Below are 24,711 nucleotides of genomic sequence, written 5' to 3' on the forward strand. Positions count from 1 at the left end.
GCTGAGGCACTGATTCAAAAATCATGATTTGTGAAGTTTGAGTTAAAGTATTAAGAGGCTTATCTCTCATTTTAAAGGCATACTGATCTCCTGATTTTACTTCAAACACATGGGAAAAGCATCCTAAAAATTTCCCTCAGCTTCCTCTTAGGACAAAACCCAAAGCCACTGGCTTACTCTTAGGTATGTGGTGAGGTAATGGGTTCTGCACATGAATAGCTTTTTGTCAAATAGTCTCTTATTGCTGTTGTTCTGTGGCTTTTGTTTGGTTTACTCTTTGAGGAAGCGATTTGCTCTATACCTATAGGATATGTAGATCACACTGGGCACCTTCCTTACAGCAGCACACATACTGACAGCAGCATTGAGCGCTTGGGTTTAGCGCTGACCCTCTGAAGAGAGAAGAATCTGATCACTGTATAAATGTCATTGATTTTTAGGGCCAGATTTTCATTTAAATGGCTGCTGATTTAGTGGATGTGTCAATTTAATACAGATTTGCAAACAAAATCTGAGCACATTTTAAAAACGTTTCAGTGTGTCTACCCGCCTCTGCTCTCCACAGTTTTATCTTACCTTAAGTAAGGATGTGCAAAGGATGTGAGCATCACAGAGATCAGACAAACATACACAATTTGCAGCCTACTGGGGTTTCTGATGCTTTCACACTATGGGCAGGGAGTTACTTCATCTAAGGGTCAGGACTCTTACACAGGTTTAACTTACCAATAACCAAAAAATCGCCTCTAGGTATGAAAGCCTATTTTGAACTTGTTTAAGAAGAGGAGGATGCAATTAAATTCTGGCAATTCCCTTTCAAGAGGTGCTGCAGTATGCTTTGCATTGCAGTATTTCTAATTTTCACCAGGTCAGGGTTGCTCTCTGTGAAGCAAAAAAAAGAAAAGGTTTATTTTCCTGATCATACATGCAAAAGCCATGTACAAAATAAAATATTAAATACAGTAATTACAGTAATTTTTGTTAAAATGTTTTTACACAGTAAACCTTTGGCTTTGAAAGCTCTACCAGAAGGAAAAGAAAAACAAGCTGTAATGAAAAAACTGAAATCAGAGGCCACTAATAACACTAAAGGGAGCCCAGAAGCCAAATTAATGTTTCTACAAAGAAATACTTTTCTACACCAGGCAAATTCCTAGTAAGACCTTTACCTGGGTCTTTATAGACAGGCTTCAGATTTCATTTTGAAGTATGTTTTTTACAAACTGTTTAGTGTTCATATGTCATTACCACTGTTGGGCCAGATTGCACCTGGCATCGATATAAACAAAGCTTTGGCAAGAATTCTTTCCTTTGGGATGGAGACATCTGATTTTCAAGCTGAAAACATGTCAGTGTTGCAAGACACTCCAAATAGCCTGTTTTACCAGCGCAGTAAATTAACCCGCCTGGTGTAGTGTTAAATGCTTTACAAACATCGACTGAAGGTGAGGGAGGGAAACACCAAAAAACAAACAAAAACATTTCAATAACTTGTTTGACTACGAGCAGTGAAAAAAAAGTTCAAGGAAAGCTTGAAGGGAGGGGTGCATGCCTAGGAGACAGGACAGCAGAAAAATGAATTTTCAGAATTTTCTCCTGTATTTAACCTAGAGACTGTATGCCATGGTGTGGGAAGACACAGAAGGAGCAGAACAAGTTATATAGATCAAAGAAAATGAATCTTCATTTGAAAAGCAGATCAGGATAACAGCAAAAAGTGACTCTAACTCATCATTGCCTTGTCTAGAGGAGGAAGGCTTTTTGATAGCTATCGCATGAAAGAGGTTCACCTTTAATGCCACAGAACACTGGTGGACAAAGACTACGTAGGCAAAACAGAGGATGAAATATTAGGCTATCCCCCTTGCTTCCCCATTGTTCAGGATGAAAAAGCTGAGCTGAACTTCTGGGCACGCAGAATCGGCTGCGTGAAAGCTCTCGTCGCTAGATCGTGCATTTGTGCTAAGCTTGAATGCTCCGGAGGACAATGGGGTTCATCCTGCCTGTGGCTCTGCAGTGATTCTGCAATATAGATGTGAAACAAGAATAGCTGGAAAGTAGGTCCACATGCGTACCGAGTGGAACAACGGCCTGTCCTGAGAAACACAGGCAGAAGTAGTACTCTTAAATATATATTTATTTATATAGCTGTTAGACTGAAGCCATTTTGCTACTCATCTTGCTATTTTAATTGTCCTAATAGCTGTCTATTTACAAACATGCAAGTAAGTGGGCTAGAATAATTAATTAATATTCATAAGCATTCATAAAATGTGACAAAGTTTATGTTAGGGCAGATGTTAATTCCCAAGAGGATTACATTTCTATTAAGTGTAAATTTATATTAGTAAGATCCAGCATGATTGATTCTTGCTTGGCCAGCAATAGAGGACTTAGCATCCATACTGGCAGAGATTATATCTGGTCAACGGGAAGGGAAAACTGGCCAAGAAACTGCCAACACAGAATCTGAAGCTGTGAAACCTGGTCAAGAAGAAATAAAGCCAAATAAGCAACAGATGAAAAATTATCTTAAAGCAAAGATCGAATCACTCAGTTGGAAATGAGAATTGTATTGGAAAAGGTGATGCTGAGAGCATGAAGGGACATGAGAATTTTAAAAACAACAAAATTAATAAATAAAATGGAGTGCAGATTACTAGTAATTTTTTTTAGTGGACCTTAACATTAAAAAATAAAAGTAGACAGTTTTAATATGCTCAAACATGTCTGACAAAGAGCAGAGAGGACTTCTAAACTTTGCAAATCATGTGGAGGAGAATGCCAAAGGTATCAGTACTCAAGAGCCATGGACATACTGGAGAAGCCTCAGGAATGGGCTCCAAAAATGTTAAAGGAACTGGAATATCTCTCCTCTGAGGAGAGGCTTATAGATCTGAGACTGTTCAGCTCAGGGGGATCCCATCAATGTATATAATACCTGCAGGGAGGATGCAAAGAGGACAGAGCCAGGCTCTGCTCAAGGGTGCCCAGTGATAGGGCTGGAGGCAACGGGCATAAGCTGAAACATGGAAGGTTCTCTCTGAACATCAGAACACTTTTCTACTGTGTAGGTGACTGAGCACTGACAGGTTTCCCAGCAGCTGTGAGTCTCTGTCCTTGGAGACATTCAAAAGCTATCTGTACAGAGTCTCAGCTGTGCAGCTCTGGGTGTCCCTGCTGCATCAGGAGATTGGACAAATGACCCCCAGATGTTCCTTCCAGCCTCAGCAGTCCTGTGATTCTTTGACTTCATCTGAAGCCCAGTAGGGAAGGTGACAGATCAAATGAAGAACCAGGAAAGAAGGAGACTTTGGTAATATACAACTTTACAATAGTTTTCTGGTACTGTTGTACCTTGCATCCTCAGATACTGGAGTGGTCTAGTGGGTTCAGGAAGGATTTGTTTCTGCACCCATGCTGCAGAAACCCGCTGCCCCTAAAGAGGGACTTCCTAGGAAGTTTGTAGATGATTGCTTGCCAAATCAAAGAGTGAGGAGAGAAATGGGTAGGGAACTTGCCAACAGATAAAGTCAAAGAGCATTAATGCCACTGTGTGTTATGTCCTCAGAACAGAGTGAAGTGCTCTGGATGTAGGACTGCTCTGGACTGTCCCACTCCAGCCTACCCTAAGCAAAAGCAAAGACACCTTAACAGGGGAAGGGCACCAAGAGCCCTCTGTATCCAGCAGCATCAGCACACACCAGCACAAGCACTGCTAGCACACTGCCAGGGACAGTGCCTCAGTGGCCAGCTGGAACGAGGAAATGGAGCCAGGGAGCTTCCGGAGCTTGAGGGGTGGCTGCCAAACAGACACCGTGCTTGGTGGCAGGCTGGCAGCACAGGGAGAGGCCGCTGCCAAGAAAAGGGAGGGGAGCATCACCTGAGTCCCACCAGGGTTAACCTGCACCTGATGCAGGTGATGGGAGTGGGGATTCTGGCTGGAGAAAATGTCTCTGAGCACTTTGGGAGGAAAACTACCTTCTGTTCTCAATACAAAACACATTATTACTGGGGAAATAAAAAAATATAAACAGGTTAGCAAGTAAAGCAGAACAGTTTCCCCAAAAAGAGATTTTTTTAGGTAAGTAGAGCACATTTTCACATTTTCACATTTTCACATTTTCACATTTTTCTTATAGGCAGTCCTTCATTCAGAACAAGAATGATATCATATCAAGTCAAAAGGACAAAAAAACAATTGCTAACTGCATAGTTTGTTCAGACAGTTACGCAACAATAAAGCAAGTTGGGCAAAAATATAAGAGGAAAAGAAAGTGAGAAAAAAGGCAGTTTAATGGGTGTCAAACTTGTAAACACTGAGTTCTATTTTATCACTGTTGGCTTAAAATTAATATAAGATAAACAAAGCAGTAGTACTGTAGTATGGCAGTTATATTGCTGTAAAATCCTGATTGTCTATGAATTTTATTCACAGAGGAGAATAAATTATATTGCTAGTAACATTTTAGCAAATAGTTTCTTGCCAGAGTATTGCATCAACTTAATGTTATTGGTGTCAAATAAATCTGAAGTAGTTAAATCAGTACAAAGTCCAGGCTGACCCCAGCATTTATTGTATGTTTATAGAAATGGTTCAAAGCTGAACCCATTTTCTTATTAGTCTTTTACTTACACTACATTTGGCAGAGCCATTGTCCAGAAAGTGAGAGAAAATACCTGATAAACCATGTGTAAAGAATTTGAACTCAAACCCTGACAGCGTGCTTGAAGTGAATGAAATTCATGTCAGATTTGGACAGATGCAAGAGTAGCTAACAAAAGCACAGGTAGAAGGAACCCTGCATATTCAGATCTGGAAAGATGTTATGAAGGGAACCACATAAATTAAGGCAAAAGTTGTGTTGGTCAAGTAATCAATAATTTAACAAGGTGCTCTGCTTCCAGATGCCCCTGTTGGTTATGCTGAGGTAATTTTATGGGGAAATGCACATGGATGTAAGAATGGGGGCTTGTAGTGAGGGTTGTTAAGGGATGCAGGCATTTGCTTGAGTCCTACCTACTGCTCTCCTCATGGGCACAAATTAGGTGCAACAGTGCTGCAGCTGGGTGCTCAGCTGGCTAGGCTGTGGTGGAAAGAAAAACAAAAACAGCTCAAGAAGTTCCTTTTTCCATGTTGCCCTTCCTAGCTGCTTGCTGTCTTCCTTTGCCATGCCCTTGCTTATAGCAGTGCAATTGCTTGTTTGGCCAGGCTGTAAACAGGACTGATTAAACAGACTGGAGTAAAAAAACAAAATCCTACTCTCCCACACAGAAAAGCCTGAAAAACCCATTTCTCTAATGGGATTGCTTCAGTGATCCAGTTTGCATCTCAGCTTGAGAAAAAGTTGATTGGAAAAGCTTGCATAAGGAAAAAGCAGGGCATGGAATGGGAATAAGCAGAAGAGGGTAGGAACTGCTTAGATGTTGCAGAAATAATCATATATCGGTTCATTTTATCGTTTTATTGGGAAATATGCACCAACTTTACTTTAAACTTCCTAGATATTCCAGAAGCCCCACTGAGGAGCACCTTCTCAGCCAACCTAGCATTTAAAAATTATTTATTTCATCAGGGAAGTAAATTGAAGAAAATCTTAGGGAAGGAAATGTTATGAGGTCTAATAACTTGTTCCACTGCCATCAGGAATATCTAAATGAGGAACTTAATCACTATTTTGAAGAATACCAGTAAACAATTCTCATCATGTCTATAAAGGTGTGTATTGTACTGTACCAGGACAATACATCTATCAGTGATGTACAAATACCACCCTACAATCCTGAAGGATTAGCAGAGATCTGACCTAGAAAACAACCACCTTCTCAGGTCCCACTTTCAAACTGGAGAAAAATCTCAGTTCCTTTGACACCAATCACAGGTCTACGCAGGGAAAAATTCACATTGTCAGGTTTTGTTTAGACCACAGAACACAAGTGAATTCATTTCCAAAAGGTTCATACTCCTTGCCATGAATACACGAGTCATGGAGTTTATTTTTAACAATTTTATTTTGTATCAGGGATCACTCGCTGCCTCAGCTAGTCACTGCCAATACAGGGACACATGGGACATGGTGTTCTGGTACTGTTTCCCCTCTCCCACTTCTGGGGTGTGGGGGCGGAAAGAAGGGAGGACGACTGCTTTTATACCACCGCCCATGCTTCAGGGACTCTGCCAGAAAGTGTAATGGGCTTTGCCTCGTCATATGGAGCATCTGAGCAAATGTTGCCTGCAGGATGTGCTAAAACCTGTATTTGGGGTGAAGTGGGATTGTTGGGTCCATGACTCACCCCAGTCACCCATGCAAGTGGGATTTCTATCAAAAGCAAGCCCTTCTTCTGCTAGAGAAAGAAGAAGGATCTCTGGCAAAATCCAGCTTAGTGAGGTGGATCTTTGTTGAGGTGAGCACTGGCTGAGAAATACAATTATAAAACAAGTTTGCTTTGCAGGAAGGCAAGAGTTGTGTCAATTTAGTGCAAAGCTCCTTAGATCAAAGCTTCCTGTGTTGAACATCATGCCACATGGCATAGGGGTAAATCTCTAGAGCAGACTAGGTGCAGTGATGCATAATTAACATGTGGGTGCCCTGTGTCTCCTCATGGGGTTTTGATGGAGTTGCTAGGTTTGTAATATGGTTGGGTTTTGGGTGGTTTTTCTTGATTTCCAGCCTATGAACAGGGTGGCATACCACCATGAGGTTTTTAAACTTTAACTGAGGATGTGTTGCACACCCTGGGGCTTGGCAAGACAGCTCATGTGAGTGTTTGGAGGGACACAGGGTTCGCTGGAGCAGCCTCACAGGAGCAGGGTGGGGGCAGCTGAACTTGGTGCACTCCTGCCCAAACCACTCTCTAGGCATGATGCCTGAAGAGATCTATCTCTGAAACCTTTATTGTGGTTTGGAGGAAATAGATGACTCAGTCTCCCAAAGGAGAGTCTGGATGTACATGGGCAGTTGTGCCTTGTGGGCAGCTGACTCAAAACCTTCGGGTGAAGCTGGGAACTAAATTCTTCCAGAGGAATAGATTTTCTCACAGGGTCTGTACATGGAAATTGATATGAATGGCATGATCTCACAAGGGCATGTACAGTATACATGACGTAATTTTTGCTTTAAAAAAATGCCTGTGGCATGAGAAGGTTTCAGAAGTCCTCTTCGAAGTGTCTCAAGAACCCATCTAGTGAGAGAACTTGTGGGAGTGCCTTTCCCAGTGTAAGACGCCTGAGTGACCAGTTCTGGTCTTGAATCTCCACTGCATGGAAAGACATGCATCTACAAGGTGACACCACTTAACTTTAAAATGTAAGTTGAAAATGAAGAGTTGAGAGCTTTTATGTACCGCTACAGTTTTACTGTGAACACTTGGACTTAGGGCATTCTATGGGGCTTTGATCACATTACAGAATATTAATTTGCTAATTTACTGATGCAGATAAGGCACCTTATGAAAACTGAGATAAGAGCTGTTAGTCAGTGTTTGCACCAACAGAAACACAACTGTCATTTCAAGCTATCTCTTTGAAACACACAGTTTTATTGAGACTGTAGGTATGCTGGGAAAAGTTTGTTCCAGAGAATAGGAAGGATAAAAAATGCCATGGCACACCTAACCTGATTTTTCTTAATGCATTCCTTGTTCCTAGGAGCTATTAAGCAGCTTAGGGCAGACACTGGTTCCTCCAGTACAAGCAGGCATAAAGTTCTAGCCAGTTAGTATTTTTTCAGAAAAACTCTGTTTACTTCTCTTGGCTTTAAGCATTTTTTTCAACCGATTTATTAAATAATTGAGGCAATAATTTGCCAATCTTTAAAACATTTGATCTATATCTCACTTAGAATCATCTGAAATCAGCTGCTGGAGAGGGATCGATAGTTTGCTAAAGCATATGTACTTTTGACAGACAGCAGTGCATTTCATTATCAGCATTAACAAAAAGATGCACTTGTAAAAATAAAAATAGATGTCTAAACATACACATTTTCCATAGCTATCTATTACATACTGCCAAGTAAATACATCTAAAACTGTAATATTTTTTAATAAAAATTAACATACTCTTAAGTTCAGATGAAAGAACAGTATAATCCTTTTCTTAACTGATATATTATATTGTATATTTTGTGGCTTTATTTCATCATTCAGTAGCTCATTTGGACTGTCCAGGAAGACTAATTAACACTAATGCTTCTAAAGAATTTTCATTTGTGATGCTAATCTGTCACAAAACAAAAAGTATCTTCAGAAAGCCAGGGGGAAAATGTAAAGAGACTACTTCTTGCAGCCAGCTTAAATTAGTGCTAGCTTGATTTATGTTAATTGAAAGGTTGTTTACATCTCTTTTGTAAGTGTTCATAAAAGTTGGCAGACAGAAGAATAGCTGCCTACCTGCATGAACAAAACTTTGATTTATTTAAGCTGCTGTATATATTACTGTCATTAAAAACCTCTTGGAACATTTCTGTACACATAATCTTAAGGTATAAGCCTGTCTCTGTGTTTATGTACAAACAGACACAAACACACACATATCCCATGCTGTATCATTTTTGCTAGTTTTTTTATACATTTATACTCAGCCCTCATATTATGTGAATATTTATATTTATATGTGCCAGTTCATTCTAGCAGCCTACTGGCCTCTGTTTAAATTTCTCTGAGATATGTGCAAGTCAGAAAAATACCTTGATGACAACTTGTGGAAATGTCTTGCTGTTGCATTCAAATCCACATCCTTGGACGGTCAGGCTCAGCAGAAATTTAGTACTGACATAGCTGAGCACCCCATAAGCTTTATTGGGATTCCTGAGCCCTGGCTCCTGGCTGCTGGCTGAGACCACCTCAGGCTCTTGTTCACTGGTTCTCCACATTGACAGCATCTCAGGACAGGCCACCTGACCACCATATGTGGAAATTGCCCAATTCTGATCGTGTTGGATAGACCCCCACCTAATATCTTCAGGATCCACATTGTCCACGCTGGTAGAGGGAGGGAGAGGTTTCCTAGGCTGACATGGCAGCAAGCACTCCCAGCTGTTCCTGGACAGACTTTAGAGATCTTTTCTTTTAAAAATACAGGGTAGCTATTGCTGATATGTGCACTGATGTGTTCCTAGACCTTAAAAGGAATTTCTAGAGAAATAGGCAAAGAAATTTGGTTTCCTCAGCAGAGCATAATTAAATTGCTGCTTAGTTCACAATGCTGACTGCAACTGACGTTTGCATCATTTTAGTGTTGCTAGACCATGTACTGCATGTAAGGACAATTAGCAGAGCAGAGAGAAAAGCAGCAGATGCTAGAAGTGCACAGAGTTAGATGACTCATTTTGATGTCATGAAGAATCTTTTTCAGACAAGTGGAAAGGTTGGTATTAAACAAAAAAAAAAAAAAAAAAAAAAAGAACAAATAATTATTAAAGAAATAATATGAAGATTTCAGGAAACAGTAACAGCAAAATCAGTGTCTTGCTGTATGCTAAAACATATGTTTACATGAAATACAGAGGAGAGACAGCAACATACATGATGGAGACTCTATTCTCCCTGCTTCTCCTCACTCCTGCCCCTTTTTTCCTTCAGGACTGGTTACATGGTGAGTTTGGTGTGTTCCATGTTGAACCAAAAGAAAATGTGTTCTAAAATTTCTTGAATCTTTAAAAACTTGTTAACTGATTATCTGCTCAGAGGTAAAAATAAGAAAATATTTAATGACCACTTTCTGGAGGCTTTGTGCATATTTTACAGGACAGTTTTTCAGTTTTTCAGTCTAACTAGACTGAAAAACTAGATTAACTAGGAATACATAGCTGCCGTTTCAAAGATTTATTCTCATGAGTACCTGATGTATGTAGGGTAGAAAGCAAGTCTCATGAGACAAGTACCTGCTGCTCTCAGAAGCACTCTGCTCCCCATTTATGGATCTCATTGTTTCCTTAAAAACAAATGTGACTTGTCTTTTCCTTGCCATTCCCATTTGTAAGTTTGAAACTAAATGGCATTTGTATGCTCTCATTCTGTATGGCATTCATTGATGGAGAGTTATGCTTGGAGAAGGTGTCAGACTTTTCCCCTGCAGAAACTCTATTATGCACAAAAGCTACTATAGCTATATAATGTGTATGTGCTCTTCTGCAAAATCTTATTTGTGATGTGCATTTGTATGGCATGCACTAATACAAGTGACAAAAGATACAGCAATGTCAAGTTCTGTAAACAAACCACTCCAAGGAATTAACATTACCACATAATTGTATGTTTTTACCATGTCAGGCATGTCACCAAAAAAGCACTTGAATTGTGATTATAGCAATTAATTTTTCCTCTCTTATTTGAAACATGCCAACTTATTATGGCATTGAGGATGATAGATTCTGGCCTGCCATTTTAGTGCATCATATATTTACATTTCCACATGAAGAACTGTTGCCAAATGATGTTAACAGGATGGGATCTATATACAAATATATATTTAAGTATGACCACTATCTTTACACTAAGACCTGGAGGTCTTTAGAAAAAGGGGAGGAAGACTAGGCAAGAAAAATAAAACAAAACAGAGGTTTTGTCCTCAAAATCAGGTAGGTCTAGAAATCTAGAAAAAACTGATGAAAAGCAGGATTGTAGGGAATTGTACCAGTTAGAAAAGAAAGAAGAAAATATAATTTTTCCATCTGCTGTTAATTTGGCCATCTTTTGCTGTATTAATAGTGTGTCCAAGGTGAGTGGGTGGCTGAACTTCCAGCTCTGTGGCATTCTTTCTTCTTTAGTTTTTCTGTTCTGAAGTGGAAATATCTATGTTTTGACAAATAACGTACAGGAAAAAAAAGGCGAGAAAAAGAAAAAAAGGAGAAATGGGAAGGTACTGATTCAGATGATGGGAAGCTGTTTCCAAATACTGTTACCAAAAGCACACATTCAGGTGCACTAATAGAGTGTGGTTTTATCAAGGAGCCCAAGGGGCTCCCTCTTTGCCGCCACCCCCTTCCCCGAGTCTCGCGCTCTGCCTGCCTGATCCCATCCGACAGTAGAGCTGATACCGCACTAATCCCCGCAAGTTTGGGACTAATGAACTAACTGCTGGGCTGCCGCCACGGAGCTTGGTCCCAAACTATACTGTACTTCACACTCGATTTATTCTCCAGATGGCGAGACTGCGCAGCCCTGCCGCGAGGGACCACCTCTTCCACTGGAGTGTAAAAGTGGACGGATGTTGTTTTCTTTGCAGATTTGATAATTCAGAGCTAGAAACTCATGAGGATGCTTAGTTATTAGGTTTAATGGGTGCCAGTGGAGCCGGCATTGTGCGTATTCCCATTTTTAATTTCGGGGTGTGTGTGTGTGTGTTTGGGTAGCAATGGATTTGTCAGCAATGCTGCGTCACCAAAACCTTTATCTTCACCAGTTGGCGTAGCTGCACATGATAATGAACCTCTTCCTGTGTCCTCCTCAGAGTCAAACAGACGGGGTGCTAAAGTAGTCACCCTGACCAATCATTTTTTTTCCTCAGTGAGTTTCCCAGCACAAATTTAAAGCATTTTGATAGCATCACTATTTACCATGAAGCTCTCTGTTGTATTTCTCTCTTGTTCAGTTTGATAAAGAACCCAGCTCACATGGGACCCAAGGAGGATATCACCATCCCAAGCTACTTGAGCATGAAATATTTTACTTAATGATTTGGTTTATTTCTTTATCAGCTATTCCTTCATGACAAAGTATTATCTGATGTTGTAGTTCTCATGTGAACAGCAGGGCAAATATTTTTCTCACCATTCCATAAAAATTTTAGTCTTCCCATTCTTGGCAGTAAGGATATTATTGTATCAAGGACTACCTTTTTCTCTGTTACAATTTTGGAGTAGTTTATCTAGTTTAGGATTTTAGCTGTTGCACGAATTCTACAATAAGAAGAGCCTCTACATTTCCCTGCGTAATGAGGCACAAAGGACTCTCCCTTTTCTCCATGTTTTTAATATGTTTGGTCAAAGGTTTTAGTATATAATTTTTTTATTTACCCATGAAATGTTTTATTGGAAACCTTTATGGGAACCTGATACTCCCCACTAACATTAGTCAGATTTCCTCCATTGTAGGAAGGGTAGGCACAGTCAGCCCCCTCACAAGCTCTGGCTTTGGCAGCCAGGTCCCATCAGTTTGTTCCACAGTTAAAAACATAAATTGATTCTTGCTGTGGAAACTATAGTGACTAGAAGTATTATATCATGAAAAGGAAAGATTTCCATTCCTGGAGTATCTGGGCATACAGATCTAATACATACCGGTTCTAAGAAAACGCATCAATTCTCAACCCAACAGATGGCATGGGTGTGTTAACTAACATAGCAACATATTTCCTATTAAAATATGGGAAAAAACATCAACCCCCTCCCCATGTTTGTTGGTTGGTATAAATTCAGTGAAGTTGTTGGTTATTTTTGGGATACGTACCAGAGGGCTGCACATTTAGTTTATGTAAATTGATAACAGCAACAGCCTGTTAATAAGTGTTTTGTATGGAAATATACCTAGAAAGACACGATCTGTCTTTTTTGGGAAGGGAGTTTGCAGACTGAGGAGAAAAACAGATATGAAATGGTCTCATAATAGTGCTCATTATTATATTCTGAAAAAAAATCATAACAAATTAGGCTGCAAGTTTGCTGGAGATGTGCCTTCAGCTGGAATTGAGTGCTGCCTTAGAGGATACTTTGGGAAGATCTCTCTTTTGCAAATTGCATTGGTGTGTGCTGAAATGGTGATAATCTGACTTTAATTAAAAGCATAAATTGGTTTGGAGTGTGATTTTAAGCTACCCTTCTGCATCATGTCCAGAAGCTTTCAGCTCAGCCCTAGAAACCCATTACCCTGAGTCAGAGAAGGAAAACATAGGGGATTTGTATTTCCCAGTATTGACATCATACAGTTGGGTTGACCAAATTTGGAAGAGCCATATCAGACAGCCACGGGCCGGAGCTGTCTTCTAGCTGGACGTGTTTGTACTAAACTGCGTGCATGTTTATGTGGCTCTCCTAATGGCTCCAGACAGAGTCCATTCACAGCAGCTCACGTTTTGGGTTGCATTTTCCAGAGATTCCCTCTGAAGGCACCCCTTGATGGCAGCCCAGGGATGCATACATGGGTGCCTTGTTCCCGCCTGTCCCATTAACAGGCATATGCTCCCAGCCTTGGGAGGAGCACTGCTAGGAGCCCCAAGCTGAAGGCTGTTTGCTTCAGATTTCATTAACTTTCTGCTTCATTATTCCTTCCTTTTAACCAGTTAGAGCCACCAACTGCTTTTCTCCAAACTTACCCTAATTATCAGGGGTCCCAGCCCTGTAAATCAGTACACTGCAGAGCTGTCTTAAACTGGCCTGGGAGACCCTGTTCTCATCAGTCCTGACAACTGTAAGCTACTGTTCCCTCACACTGTTTAACTCAGACCACATTGGGAAACCACCTCTGCCCCTCTTGCCGGCAGAGGTCTGCATCCGTCTGGTTTAAATCTACTGTCATGTGCTCTCTTGCTGATTTGTATTAGCCTGGATATTAACTTTGATGATTTCTTTTTGTTGTTTTTTTTCCTCTTGAGTTTGCCTTTTTTCTTGAAAAGCATCTCTATTCAGCAACTGCATATTGTTAAAGTCATTCCTGAGCCTCCATGGCTCAGGAGCTTTAAAGTTTTATTAGCCCCATAAAAACTCTTCACAAATGAAATGATAAGTGTGCGTTTTGACAATGCAAATTTGTTAGGGGCTGTTGGTGAGTGGAAGGAATTTGGGGTTAAAACTTCAGTTGGCAGGAAGCAAGGAGCCTAGCACCTTCCTCCGACCCCTACCCCCTTCTCCAGACCAAGAAATGCATTTCATTTCAGAAAAGCATGCCAGTATTCTTCATGCAAATCAACCATTAAACAGATTTGTAAATTTACTTTCACAAAAATAGCAACCGACCAGGGGAAGTGTGTGTCTTTGGAGATTTTATTTAGTGCCAACAGAATGCCCTTTCATGTGGTCTAAGAAAAACCTTGGAGTTATTTCAGTGTTGTTTTTATATGTATGTTGTGAATTCTATTACTGCCTTTAATGCACTTACATGGAATAAAGGAAAACCAAAGAGGCATATATATGTCTGTACTTTTCGACATTCAGGCTAAATTACAGAGCTAAATTACAAAAATTAATTTTTAATGCAAATTTAAGAATATGCCATTTCTGAGAGAGCAGACATTTAGTGCAATACCTTATGTTAGCATAAAGATTTGTGTTTGTTATACATGTTCAGCACTAGCAGACACAAAAGTCTTGTTTCCTGAAAGTGGTAGAAACCCCATGCATTGAATTTACCAGTTATAAAGAAACAGTAAAGAGGAAGGTAAAATTGTGAGGTTCTGCTAATGACTGCTTCAATAAAGTCCAAGAGTGACAGACATTTTGGGGAAACCACTATATTGGCTGTCTAGCTTTTCCCCCATGTCATTTCAACAAGTTTTCTTCTCAGTGCGTTTTTCTGTCAATAGAAAATATGTTTTCTTTTTCTTTTCTTGTGCATCGGAACTCATATATAATGTAGAGAGAAGCAAGACTGAATATCGTGAAAACCCTTGAAGAGTTTGACTTAGGCCATGGTGAAAAGTGTGTCAGGATAAACTCCGTGTCCAGCGGCCTTGCAGAAGAAGATCTAGAGGTGCTTTTGCAGTCCAAGACCCTGCCTTCAAGCATGATGCTGCCAAAGGTTGAAAATGTTGAGGAAATAAGATGGGTGAGTACCAACAACACAGTAGCTTTTGACTGAAGCTGTTGGGCCAAGTTCATCCAGGCACAGAGAGGAATGACTGTGAGTTAAGAGGAAGGCTGCAAATGCCATATGATGTTGTTGCTTGGCTGAGGTAATTGGGCAGTGCATCCACTTAAATGTGTGTGTGTGATGTGCTGTATAAAAAGCATATATGGAACATGTTTATAAAGAAAACCAGGTGTATTTCTCCCATGGCTGACAAAGAACCAATATTGCTGTCAGAATATATTATCAAAAGTAGAAGGGTAAGTGCCTGACTCTTCTCAGACTACCCTAACAAGCAAAATTATTGTCTGTCCAAGAGCCTTAGTTATGTGCATTGGAAGCAGGAGATGGGAAACCATGTTAGCAACATATGAAAAAATGGGTTGGGGGGAAGGTCACTCCTTGGGGCAACTGGAGGAACAAACAGGAAGCTTTTAACTAGTGTTTTTAATTAGCACAGATATTATTTCCTGAACAGTTCTCTACTTCTTCCTTTTTAATTGCTGACAGGTGTGTTTGTGTTTCACAACTGACTTTTCAGCCAATAAAAACCTGAAATGTAAATGGTTGGCATGTCAAATTACTTAAGAAAACTTTGAAATAGGCCTAATTATGCTATAATTGTTTTAATTGTCAAAAAAGAGGGATGCTTGTTTGGATATACCATTATTGCTGCAACACACCAGTAAAGGAATAATGCTTAATTATTCACTTCATATTTTTGCAAACCGCTAGCTGAGCAGCTAGCACGCATACAAGCTGTGATGAAAGGCAGGCAGGCGCATTAGGGTCTATTTTAATCTCAGCACCTAACCTTGATCAGGCCGTGGAGATGGGCCTGAGCACACCACGGAGCTCAGCCCCGTCACCAGGTGTGGGACAGGCCCTGTCCAGGCCGTGGCGCTGCCCCTTTGGCCTCCACAGAAGGTTCTCCTTCCCCTTCCACCAACAGGTAATTAAATTAACCAGAGTGCACCTCTCAGGGTTTACAGCCATGTAAGTGTTAGACAGAACTTGTCAGTGATGAATATTCATGATACCAAAATGGCAGAGCCCTTGCTGCCACCAAGTAGGTTTTGCGGGGAGACGGGATGCCAGGGCTCTTTGTCACCTCATCCTCTTCCACCTTCCCTCTGGCTAACTTTCATTTCCATCATGGAAAACAAGCCAACCCCAGAAGCTTCTGCATCACTGTCCTTCTTTTGCTTCGCTCTCCCTTTGCCCAACCTTTGCACACAAAGAACATACTCTGCCTAACACCGCTGCCTTCTTTTCCCAATCCTCAAAAAAATCACTCCAGCATGATTTTTCAGCCTCCCAGAAGCTGTTTCTTTCCCCCCACGCACACCCGCTCCCCCCCTTCATTTTTATTTATGTGCAGCAGAAAACCTGGAGGCTGATGCACAACTAAAAGATGGGCTTACTTGTTTTCTTTTGTGTGAGAATCTCTTGCTTTCCTTTTGTCCCTAGTGTGGGTACTTGTTTGACTGGCATGGCTTATTGGACTATAACAAGCGTAACTCTCCCTCCTTTGTGGCGGGACAATTCTCCCACAAATCCCGACCAGTGTGCATTCTTCCCGACACACTATTGGGTGTGCACTGGAATTGAAAGAATTGCTGAGGCCTTGCTACTTCATCCCCTCCCCAAGCTTTGTGGGTTTTTTTTTTCCTCCGCCTTCTTCTTTTTTTTTCCCTTTCTCCCTGAAATGAACACTTTACCAGGCCGGAAACATTTAATCGTCTCCTTTTGAAAAAAAAAATTAATTGAAACTTCTCCACTCGTTACCTTTTGTATTGGTGCTTATTGCAAATCTTTTACAAGGGAAAGGAATGGAGGCAATATTTAATTAAATGTGCTCTTTTTTTTTTTTTTGCTTTACCTTCAAAACAAAAGATAGCAAAAATTCCAGGAGTGTGACTTTTAAAATAGTTAAAATAAAACAAGAACTCTGCTCTTTAACTTGCACCTAAAATATACACACAGTAACATTTTTTTTCCTCTTAAAAAAATTAAAACCAGGTAAGAGTCTTAAGAAGATATACTGATACCATTATATTACCTCATTTTCTGCATTTGCCTGGGTGAACTTTACTGTTTTCTGTCACTGTAGTAACCTGCCATACTGTACAGAGTGAATTGATTTTTTTTCCTCCTTGCACATTTTTGAGTGGAATTCTCTTCACTAAAGAAAAGTTATCTAGAGGGCCATGGTGATGATGCAGAGCAGAGATGGGAGGGCAGAATTCTTCACCGGAGAAAGCTGTGATTTATTTTGGCCTAATTGTAAAGTTACTGCAAATTGCTGGAAAGCTTTTTTTTTTCAAGATCTGGGTGATTAGATTTTCCTTCTTTTGGGGAGGGGTGGTGGGGGGAAGCTAAAAGGGGAAATAACACCTCTAATCCAGCTTCTGGTAAATAGGCTGCCAGCTTTTAAAATGAGTTTCCTTTCTATTAGTCAGAATATTATGCTAAGCCTTAAGCATTAGTTTTTTATGTTGCCATAGCAGCCTTATTCCTGCAGGGTTGTGACCTGCGATGATTACAGTACAAAGCTTATAGGGTCTTGAAACCCCCTTTGAAGATGAAAAGTCTTTGATGGTTTATATTTATGCAAATCTCTTAGATATGATTTACCCAACTGAGACTGAATGGAGAGATGATTAAAATTCCCTTTCCTTTGATATCCATTAATAGTTGAATATTCCTTAAATTTAAAATATATGCATATGTGATTTTTGTCTTTATTTACTAACATTTTTGCAGTACCTGAAATATGTTTATCTTGACGCAAATTACTCGATCTGGACAGACATAAGACATTTACAATATAGGGCTGAAGGTTTTCCCCCCTCCTTTTTTTTTTTTTTTTTTTTTCTTTTGAAAGGGGAAAAATCTGTGCAAGAGCTTTTGTATGTTTCCAGATGATAGATTTTGGAATTTGGGCTACCCCACTGGCAGCTCAGAGCTAGCTGTGAACTGGTCTCATGGAAAAAATTGGCAAGCTTTGGTCTTCAAAGAATTAAACTTCCTTTTTAAGGCCTTCCTAGGTAAGCTAAAAAATTATGAAGAAAAGCCTATTGAACAAAAGGGTAACGGTGCCGTAATGAATAATACGGATGCCACTTAGAAGGCTGTGGAGCGCTTCCAGTGATGGCAGTGCTGGACATGAAACAAAACCGGACCTCAGGTACAGCAGCACTTCATTGTTTTCCACAGCCCACGGATTTGCATTTCACTAAGCCAGGGTGAGAGGTGCTAAGATTGGATTTTTTATTTTTTTTTCCTTGCAAACCAGCCTCCAAATTTAGAAATGTATGGGAATGTTGCAGTTTCAGATCACAGGCCTTGTTATAAGCTGTTCTAATTTTTAGTTATCAGGTTTTGGGGTGGGGAGGGGTGTTTGTTACAGTCAGGTGAATATTTGCCATGTTGTGTATACATGTAGACTGTTCTCTTTTTGCCTCTGATAGCTCATTCTGTGTAGTTTTAGTTTTCAGACAAATTCTTACATCACCTAAAAGGCCGAACACTTGTAGAACCAATGAATTTTATCCCCTTTGTGGAAACTGCAATGGGCTTGCTCAATTTTAAGGTAAGAAAGTCTTGAAGTGTTCATATTTTGCCATCTCAGCAAACTAGGATAAGGAGAATACTCAGTCTCTCCCTGATTTCACCAAGGAAAAGAGGTTAAAAAATACAAAACGTATTGTTCAATCCCCAAAAACATTTGCACATTGAACTCTGATGTTTGTATTGTAAAGGCCTTCATAAATTCAAAGTATTCCAGTGACAGAACAGCTCCAGACAGTCCACAACAAATATCAAAACCTCTCTTCATTCATTGGTACTGTTTTGAACACATTTGGAGTGGAAAAGGTCTCTCCAAAGATTTGGAATACTCAGTGTTTCAGGCTATTTAGTAGCTGTCAGACACAACTTTTGTGTAACACTTAGTTTGAAATAAGAGTTAATTATCACCTCACTATTGCTAAACTTGCTTCTTTATAATGGTTTCTACTAATAACATTACAATCAAATTCCATGTTGTCATTTCTTTGTCTGTATGATGGAGTGTTTAATGCTAAGATTAGACACAGAATTAACATTGAAAATACTTGAAGAACATGCTCATTTTTAGGGTAATTTTAGATCAAATCTAATTTATTAATTTCATTTTAATACAAATCCCTCCCCAGCCCTTCCTATCGAGTCCAGGTTTTTCAGAATGGCAAGGAAACGTGGTAATGAAACAGAAGAGCTCATGCATGCACAAGGAACTCCGCATTCCCCTCCCAAGCTCTAAGGGAAAAGTTTCAGACCAGCTGAGGACACACAGATCAGAAGTCCCTCCAGAAGTACCTCACAGGCAGCCTGGTCGTTTGATACAGCCATTTATCTTACAGAACACACTCACCTATCTGCGAGCATGATAAAGCCATAACCAAATGGACACGCTCCTGTCCAGTGTGCAAACACAGAATTAGATCATATATTAAACCATTGAGGTTTTTCTTCACCTACAGTATTTTATAGTGGAGGTTTAATGTTGCAGTTGCTGATGCTGGCAGGAGAGTTCCCTTTTAAAGCACACTTTGTTACAGAATGATTTTGTGTCCCACCAGCTGCTACAGAAGAACGCCCGATAGTAGAGCTGGTAATTACATGTCTCTTTCCATGTACCTTAGCCTTAAAAGATACTAATATTATCCAAACACCAATATAAAATAGTAATACTACTCTCCTCATGAAAAAAGCTACAGCAGAAAATTGTTTTACTTTTATTTTAATGCTTTTTTGCAGCACTTGTTGCATTTTAACTTCCTTAGCTTATTTTTAGTTATATGTAGATGGACACTTTAAAGTGGCAAATCTTCTATCTTGTAAGGAACTTGTAATAATTGTAAACCATTAATATTATTTATTTCATAAAAGAGTTTCTGATCTTTATTTCAGTTTCTCATGCAGATATATTGCTTGTCAAACTAATCAAATATAATACTTTTTGTTTGTTGCTAAGCAATATTTGCCAAATGTTTTGTTTCATGTTGCTATATAAATGTCTGAAGTAGTGGTCACAGTAACACCTGGGGCATAATGTAAACCAGAAGGTGGGGAACCTGTTATGGATGCCCAGTATTTGCTATCTGGATGCTTAGGGAAAGCAAAATACTTTTTTCTTTTGCTGAGTCATTTTAAAGCACTGTGCATTGGCGAGCACCTACAGTGGCTTTGCTTAATAGGAGCAACATTTCAGAAGGATTTTGGTACCGCTGGGTTGCTGTAACAGCCTCTGTAGTTTCTCTGCATCCTGCATTTCTGTAGACATTAATGCTCTGTTCTCATTTGAAGGCTGTCTGTGAAGAAGCACTGAGAACAGGATCCCAGGCTGGCTTTCATTTGGATGCAGTTGTCTTTGGAGGAGAGGATTTCCGTGCCAGCATAGGTTTTTACTTGCCTCTTTACTATAAATGTTTATGTATGGCATTTGTTTTGGAGAAGCCTGTGAAATTTCTGACAGCAGTAATTAATGACACTTGAGTCTGCATTTTACATTTTCATTTTACTCCTTAATTTCTTTTCAGTGCAGAATGTACCACTGGCAATTTAAAACATGGTCCTTGTGCTACAGGGCACTGAGACTTCCTTGTGCTTTTTGCCAGTCAGTACCAGAAGTTAATTTTAAAAAAACACCAAAAAAACCCCCAAAACAGACAAACAAAATAAACCCTCACCCTGTTGAGTCACTGAAATTATTTTAAAATATTGTATGCATAAGCAACATTCACATGCTTTTTAGAACTACATTTGAAAGTCCTAAAATTCTGGTGTCCGCTTCACCACTTCTTTACATACAACTGTCACTCAAGCTTTTGACATCAAGCACAAACACTCTCCTGCTACATTTTGCTTTCATAAATTTATTTTAAAGTTGTCACAGGTCAATACGGCCACATATTCAAATGAAAGCACTATTAGTCTTCCTAAAAATTAAAAAGTACTTCACTATTTATTTTATAAGAGGGCACTTAGCTTCTGATTTAATTTAAAGATAAAAGCCCAGAGCTATGAACTTCTACATTAAAAATAAGTATGTTAATGTAAAAATCAGCATTGCTTTACTAAAATATTCCTTACAGACTGAAAATCTCTATCTAAATAGTAACCTTATGGTTATTATTGTTATTATTTTTTTCCCACTAGCCTTCACATGAGTACATTGCTTAGCTGGTAGCCTGTGAGCACATGAAGTCTCATGAATACTTTTGCTTCTTCTCAGAAGTCATCTACCATCAATTTTTCATTCAAATACTAAAGCTTAAATATTCAGCTTAGGACATCAGTTGTGACAAGAATCAGAACCAAGGAAAGTGCAATTCTATTCTCAGTGTGAATTTTTTAACCATTTAGTTGGACCCAGTATATCAATTTGTGTAAAGCTTCTCTTGCTGTAATGCTTCTCACTGTACATTCAGTAAATAGCAAAATCTAATAATTACTTTCATTTTAGCCAAGTCAGCAGTCCTTACCAGACAAAGCTTCCACTGACTTCAGGCTTTCAAATTCTGATTTAAACTAAATCAAAATCTGAATTTATAAGCTAGTGTTTAGAGGGATGTTATTTTTTATTTTTGCTAAAGCATCTTTTTTCCTCAGAAGAGTATCATTTTGACTCTACAGTATTTACATGCCTCTTTTATTTTCTAAATCAGTTAAATATAATCTCAAAATTTCCCCTTTTTTAACATAAGAAATATTTAAAACAGAAAGGTTTGAAACACTCATGTCAGCTTTTCTTTGTTCTCATTATTTTCTCAGGTGCAACAAGCAGTAAAGAAACTCACGATATTCTATACGCCAGGCAAAAAATCATAGTCACAGCAAAGGCATTTGGCCTTCAAGCAATAGACCTTGTTTACATTGATTTCCATGATGAAGATGGGCTCCGCAGGCAATCGAGGGAAGGCGCCTCCATGGGATTCACGGGTACGACTTTTGCCGATGCCTCAAAAGAACGCGGACCTTGCTCATTTTAAATAGGTTGCTATGTTTACTGTCACCTGGACAAATAACTTGATTTTTGTTTCAGGGCACTTATTGAAAAACTCATTGATATCAAGCTCTTCTATGTTTATTACTATCTTAAAAATTGTGGCTGGAAATTTTGCCTGAAAAGTCACAGGCTGCTTTTTGAAACCGTCTGCCATGAAGCGTGTGATGGTTTTGAAGAGAAGTTGGGGTAGAGGCTGTGCAGTGATTCTTCCCTTCCCAGAGCACAGGAAAGGCAATACTGTACTCTGCCATGGCTCCTCCACACCTGGAGCCCTTTCTCTTTGTTTGAACAACAGCAGCAGTTTAAAAATACTTTTTAGGCAAAGAAAAAAAAAAAAGAGAAGTAAATCTCATATGCTAGCTGCTAGGGGAAAGTTATTTTCTTATTGTTTTCTTTGGTTTCTTTGTAGTCTCCTGGCTTTCTCCCTAGTAAGTGCTGGTGACACCTACGGGTATTGGCAGACAGCAAGAGCAGCAGGCTCCTTGCCCCACAGTCCTATAATGCAGCCTGTCACCCTGTGATTGGTGTACCAGGTCACTCGGATGCCTCTTTGGGACAGTGCAGCCACCAAAGACTGGGGGCTGCAATAGAAAGCAGCCATTTGACACATGCATGAGAGAATTCTAACACACAGGACGAACACCACATTATTTTTCTTTGACCACTATCCAGGATACGCATATGAGAATATCCCTTAGGTTTCCGTTACCAAAAGTGTGGGTGCTAGCAATGCCACCTAGCAAACTCTAGTTTCACAGTTAGCTGTATATAACATCTTAAAGCACCAAACAAAAAAATAAGTGCAATTTTAAGTGACCTTGGCATACCAGTGAAAGAATAGCAATCAATGCTTTTCAGCACAAGCTCTGCTTTACTGTCTGTTGAGCTTTGACATTTGCAAGCCCCAGTCCTGTTTTGGAGGTGAAATGGTTAGCTCCTCACAGCTACATTATCCACGGCCGTGTGGACTTCCACCCGTCCCTCGGCTGCCTTTGAAGTTGGGAAAATAATAGAGCTGCTGAATGGTAGCACCTGCTGACGGCTACCTAGTCTCAACCAATATTTCCTAGCTTAAGGAAAGGCTTCATTTTTGAAAAAACATAAACATCTGAACCTCCTGTTGACAGAAGATGGAGTTGCAAGTGCCTAGACCCTTTGAGAGCACTCTTTTGAATGCTTAATGCACATTGAAGTGCTTAACTGAGGCTGTCAGTTTAGGAAATTTACAAATGTTCAGCATAACCAATGCTGATGGTGATTTGGACTCCAGTGACTTTATGGTGGAAGTTGCCTGACCCTAGAACAGGGTCCAGACAGAAGACAAATGAAAAAGTCACACAGCAATTTAGGATGTAAAATTACTTTCTGTCTTGGCTGTACATGTGTCATACTTGCCTTTCCATACAAGGAGCAAGGGTCTGTGAAAAGTACAGATTTTATTAAGGTGCTCTCACTGCACCTGCCCTTTGCCTCCTGCCTTTCTGCAGCTATCATCGACACATTTCCAAAATTCAGCAAACAACCTGACAATCAGTCCAACTGTAATTAGAGATGGGTCAATACTGATTCTACTGATTTGGTGGGGGAAAAAAATTTAAATCTGTTTGAGCTAAAACAAAACAGCATTTTTCCTTTTCCTCTGAAAAAAGAAAAAAAAATATTTTAGGTCAATCTAAAATATTTCACTTGTTCTTTGGCTTTTTGCCCTCAGTTTATCTAATATTTTTATAATCTTTCCTGCTTCTTTTGATTGAAATAAAATCTAATTTCAAAACTGATAGCAAAATCATGTTTTTCCAAACCTATGCAAGTATTTTTTTCATAATCTATATAATTTAAACATTTTAATATTTCCAATTTCACATTCATCACAGACAATTACAAATGGGCCTCAGCTTAATCCATGACTTTGTGTAAAGCAGAAGTACGCACATTGCATTTGCCACTGACAGTCCTCTGATAATGTAAAAGTACTGAAATGTCAACCTATTAACAAATTCAAAATGTGCAAGTCTTCTAATTTTTAAATATAAGATCCCTCCCTGTTACTTTTTAATAAACAATCAAAATCATTGAAATCAAGAGAACTGAAATTAACTGAGTCTTGCAAATTGCTCTCATAGCTGGAGAACAACTCATTTACTTGCACGAACAGGGCTGAACTCACCACTCTCAAAAGCAATGCAAATCCAAAATATTTAACTAAGTTGTATGTACTTAGATGTCCCCATATTAGGCCAGTAAAATTGCCCTGAATGTAATCAAATAGCTTCCCTCAAGATTAAACAAGCAAAATAATATAATGAAGAATTTACCAGGTATTTAAATATTATTGCAGACCTCACTGCTTATTGCAGCCAAGTTTTCTTTTCCAATTATGTTAAAATCAGTCTGGTTTTCCTTCAGTGAGTGTATAAACATAAAATCAAATGTTTTCAAATGTAATCCATCCAAATTAATAGTCCTTTAATATTTATATTTATTTTAAAATTAATATATCTATAAATAGGCATCAAGGTGTTTTACACTAGCATTACCTGTGGACTTTAAATCAGTGTGTTGCCTATATAAATGGGCATAGGTTTTAGGAATGTTTGTGTAAAAAATAAGGTAAACCTTGCCATAAGCTTTAACAGCTGACTTAGTCATTATAAAAAGTCCTGAGCTACATGCTGAGAGAACAGATATAAATATGAAACAGTCTAGGTGTCCTCTCCTTTTCAGTCTTTTGTAGGAGACTAAAATGACACCATCATACAGTTACCTAAAAGACTTGACAAGTATTGATTTAAAACACAATATATCAAGTGGTACTGTAAAAAGGATTTCGTGGTCATAAATTTTAATGTCTTCCAATTTTGCACTCTCTCAGTAAC

The 24,711-nt window shown here is 39.3% G+C and overlaps 1 protein-coding gene across 4 annotated transcripts in view; it reads left to right on the top strand.

Annotated features, from left to right (window-relative positions):
* Positions 1–24,711, top strand: part of CLYBL (citramalyl-CoA lyase) — a 165,099-nt gene that overhangs the window by 122,198 nt on the left and 18,190 nt on the right. For all 4 annotated transcript variants that reach the window (XR_009417814.1, XR_009417815.1, XM_059466159.1 and 1 more), the window contains exons 3-6: positions 14,572–14,760; positions 18,275–18,376; positions 20,134–20,227; positions 21,601–21,768. Coding sequence is in view for 2 of the 4 variants with exons in the window: in XM_059466159.1 (XP_059322142.1) it covers positions 14,572–14,760; positions 18,275–18,376; positions 20,134–20,227; positions 21,601–21,768 (553 nt within the window). In the remaining 2 variants the exon portion in view is untranslated. The remainder of the gene's footprint in view (positions 1–14,571; positions 14,761–18,274; positions 18,377–20,133; positions 20,228–21,600; positions 21,769–24,711) is intronic.

Source organism: Ammospiza nelsoni, chromosome 2 (genome assembly GCF_027579445.1).
Source record: "Ammospiza nelsoni isolate bAmmNel1 chromosome 2, bAmmNel1.pri, whole genome shotgun sequence".
Taxonomy (NCBI): domain Eukaryota; kingdom Metazoa; phylum Chordata; class Aves; order Passeriformes; family Passerellidae; genus Ammospiza; species Ammospiza nelsoni.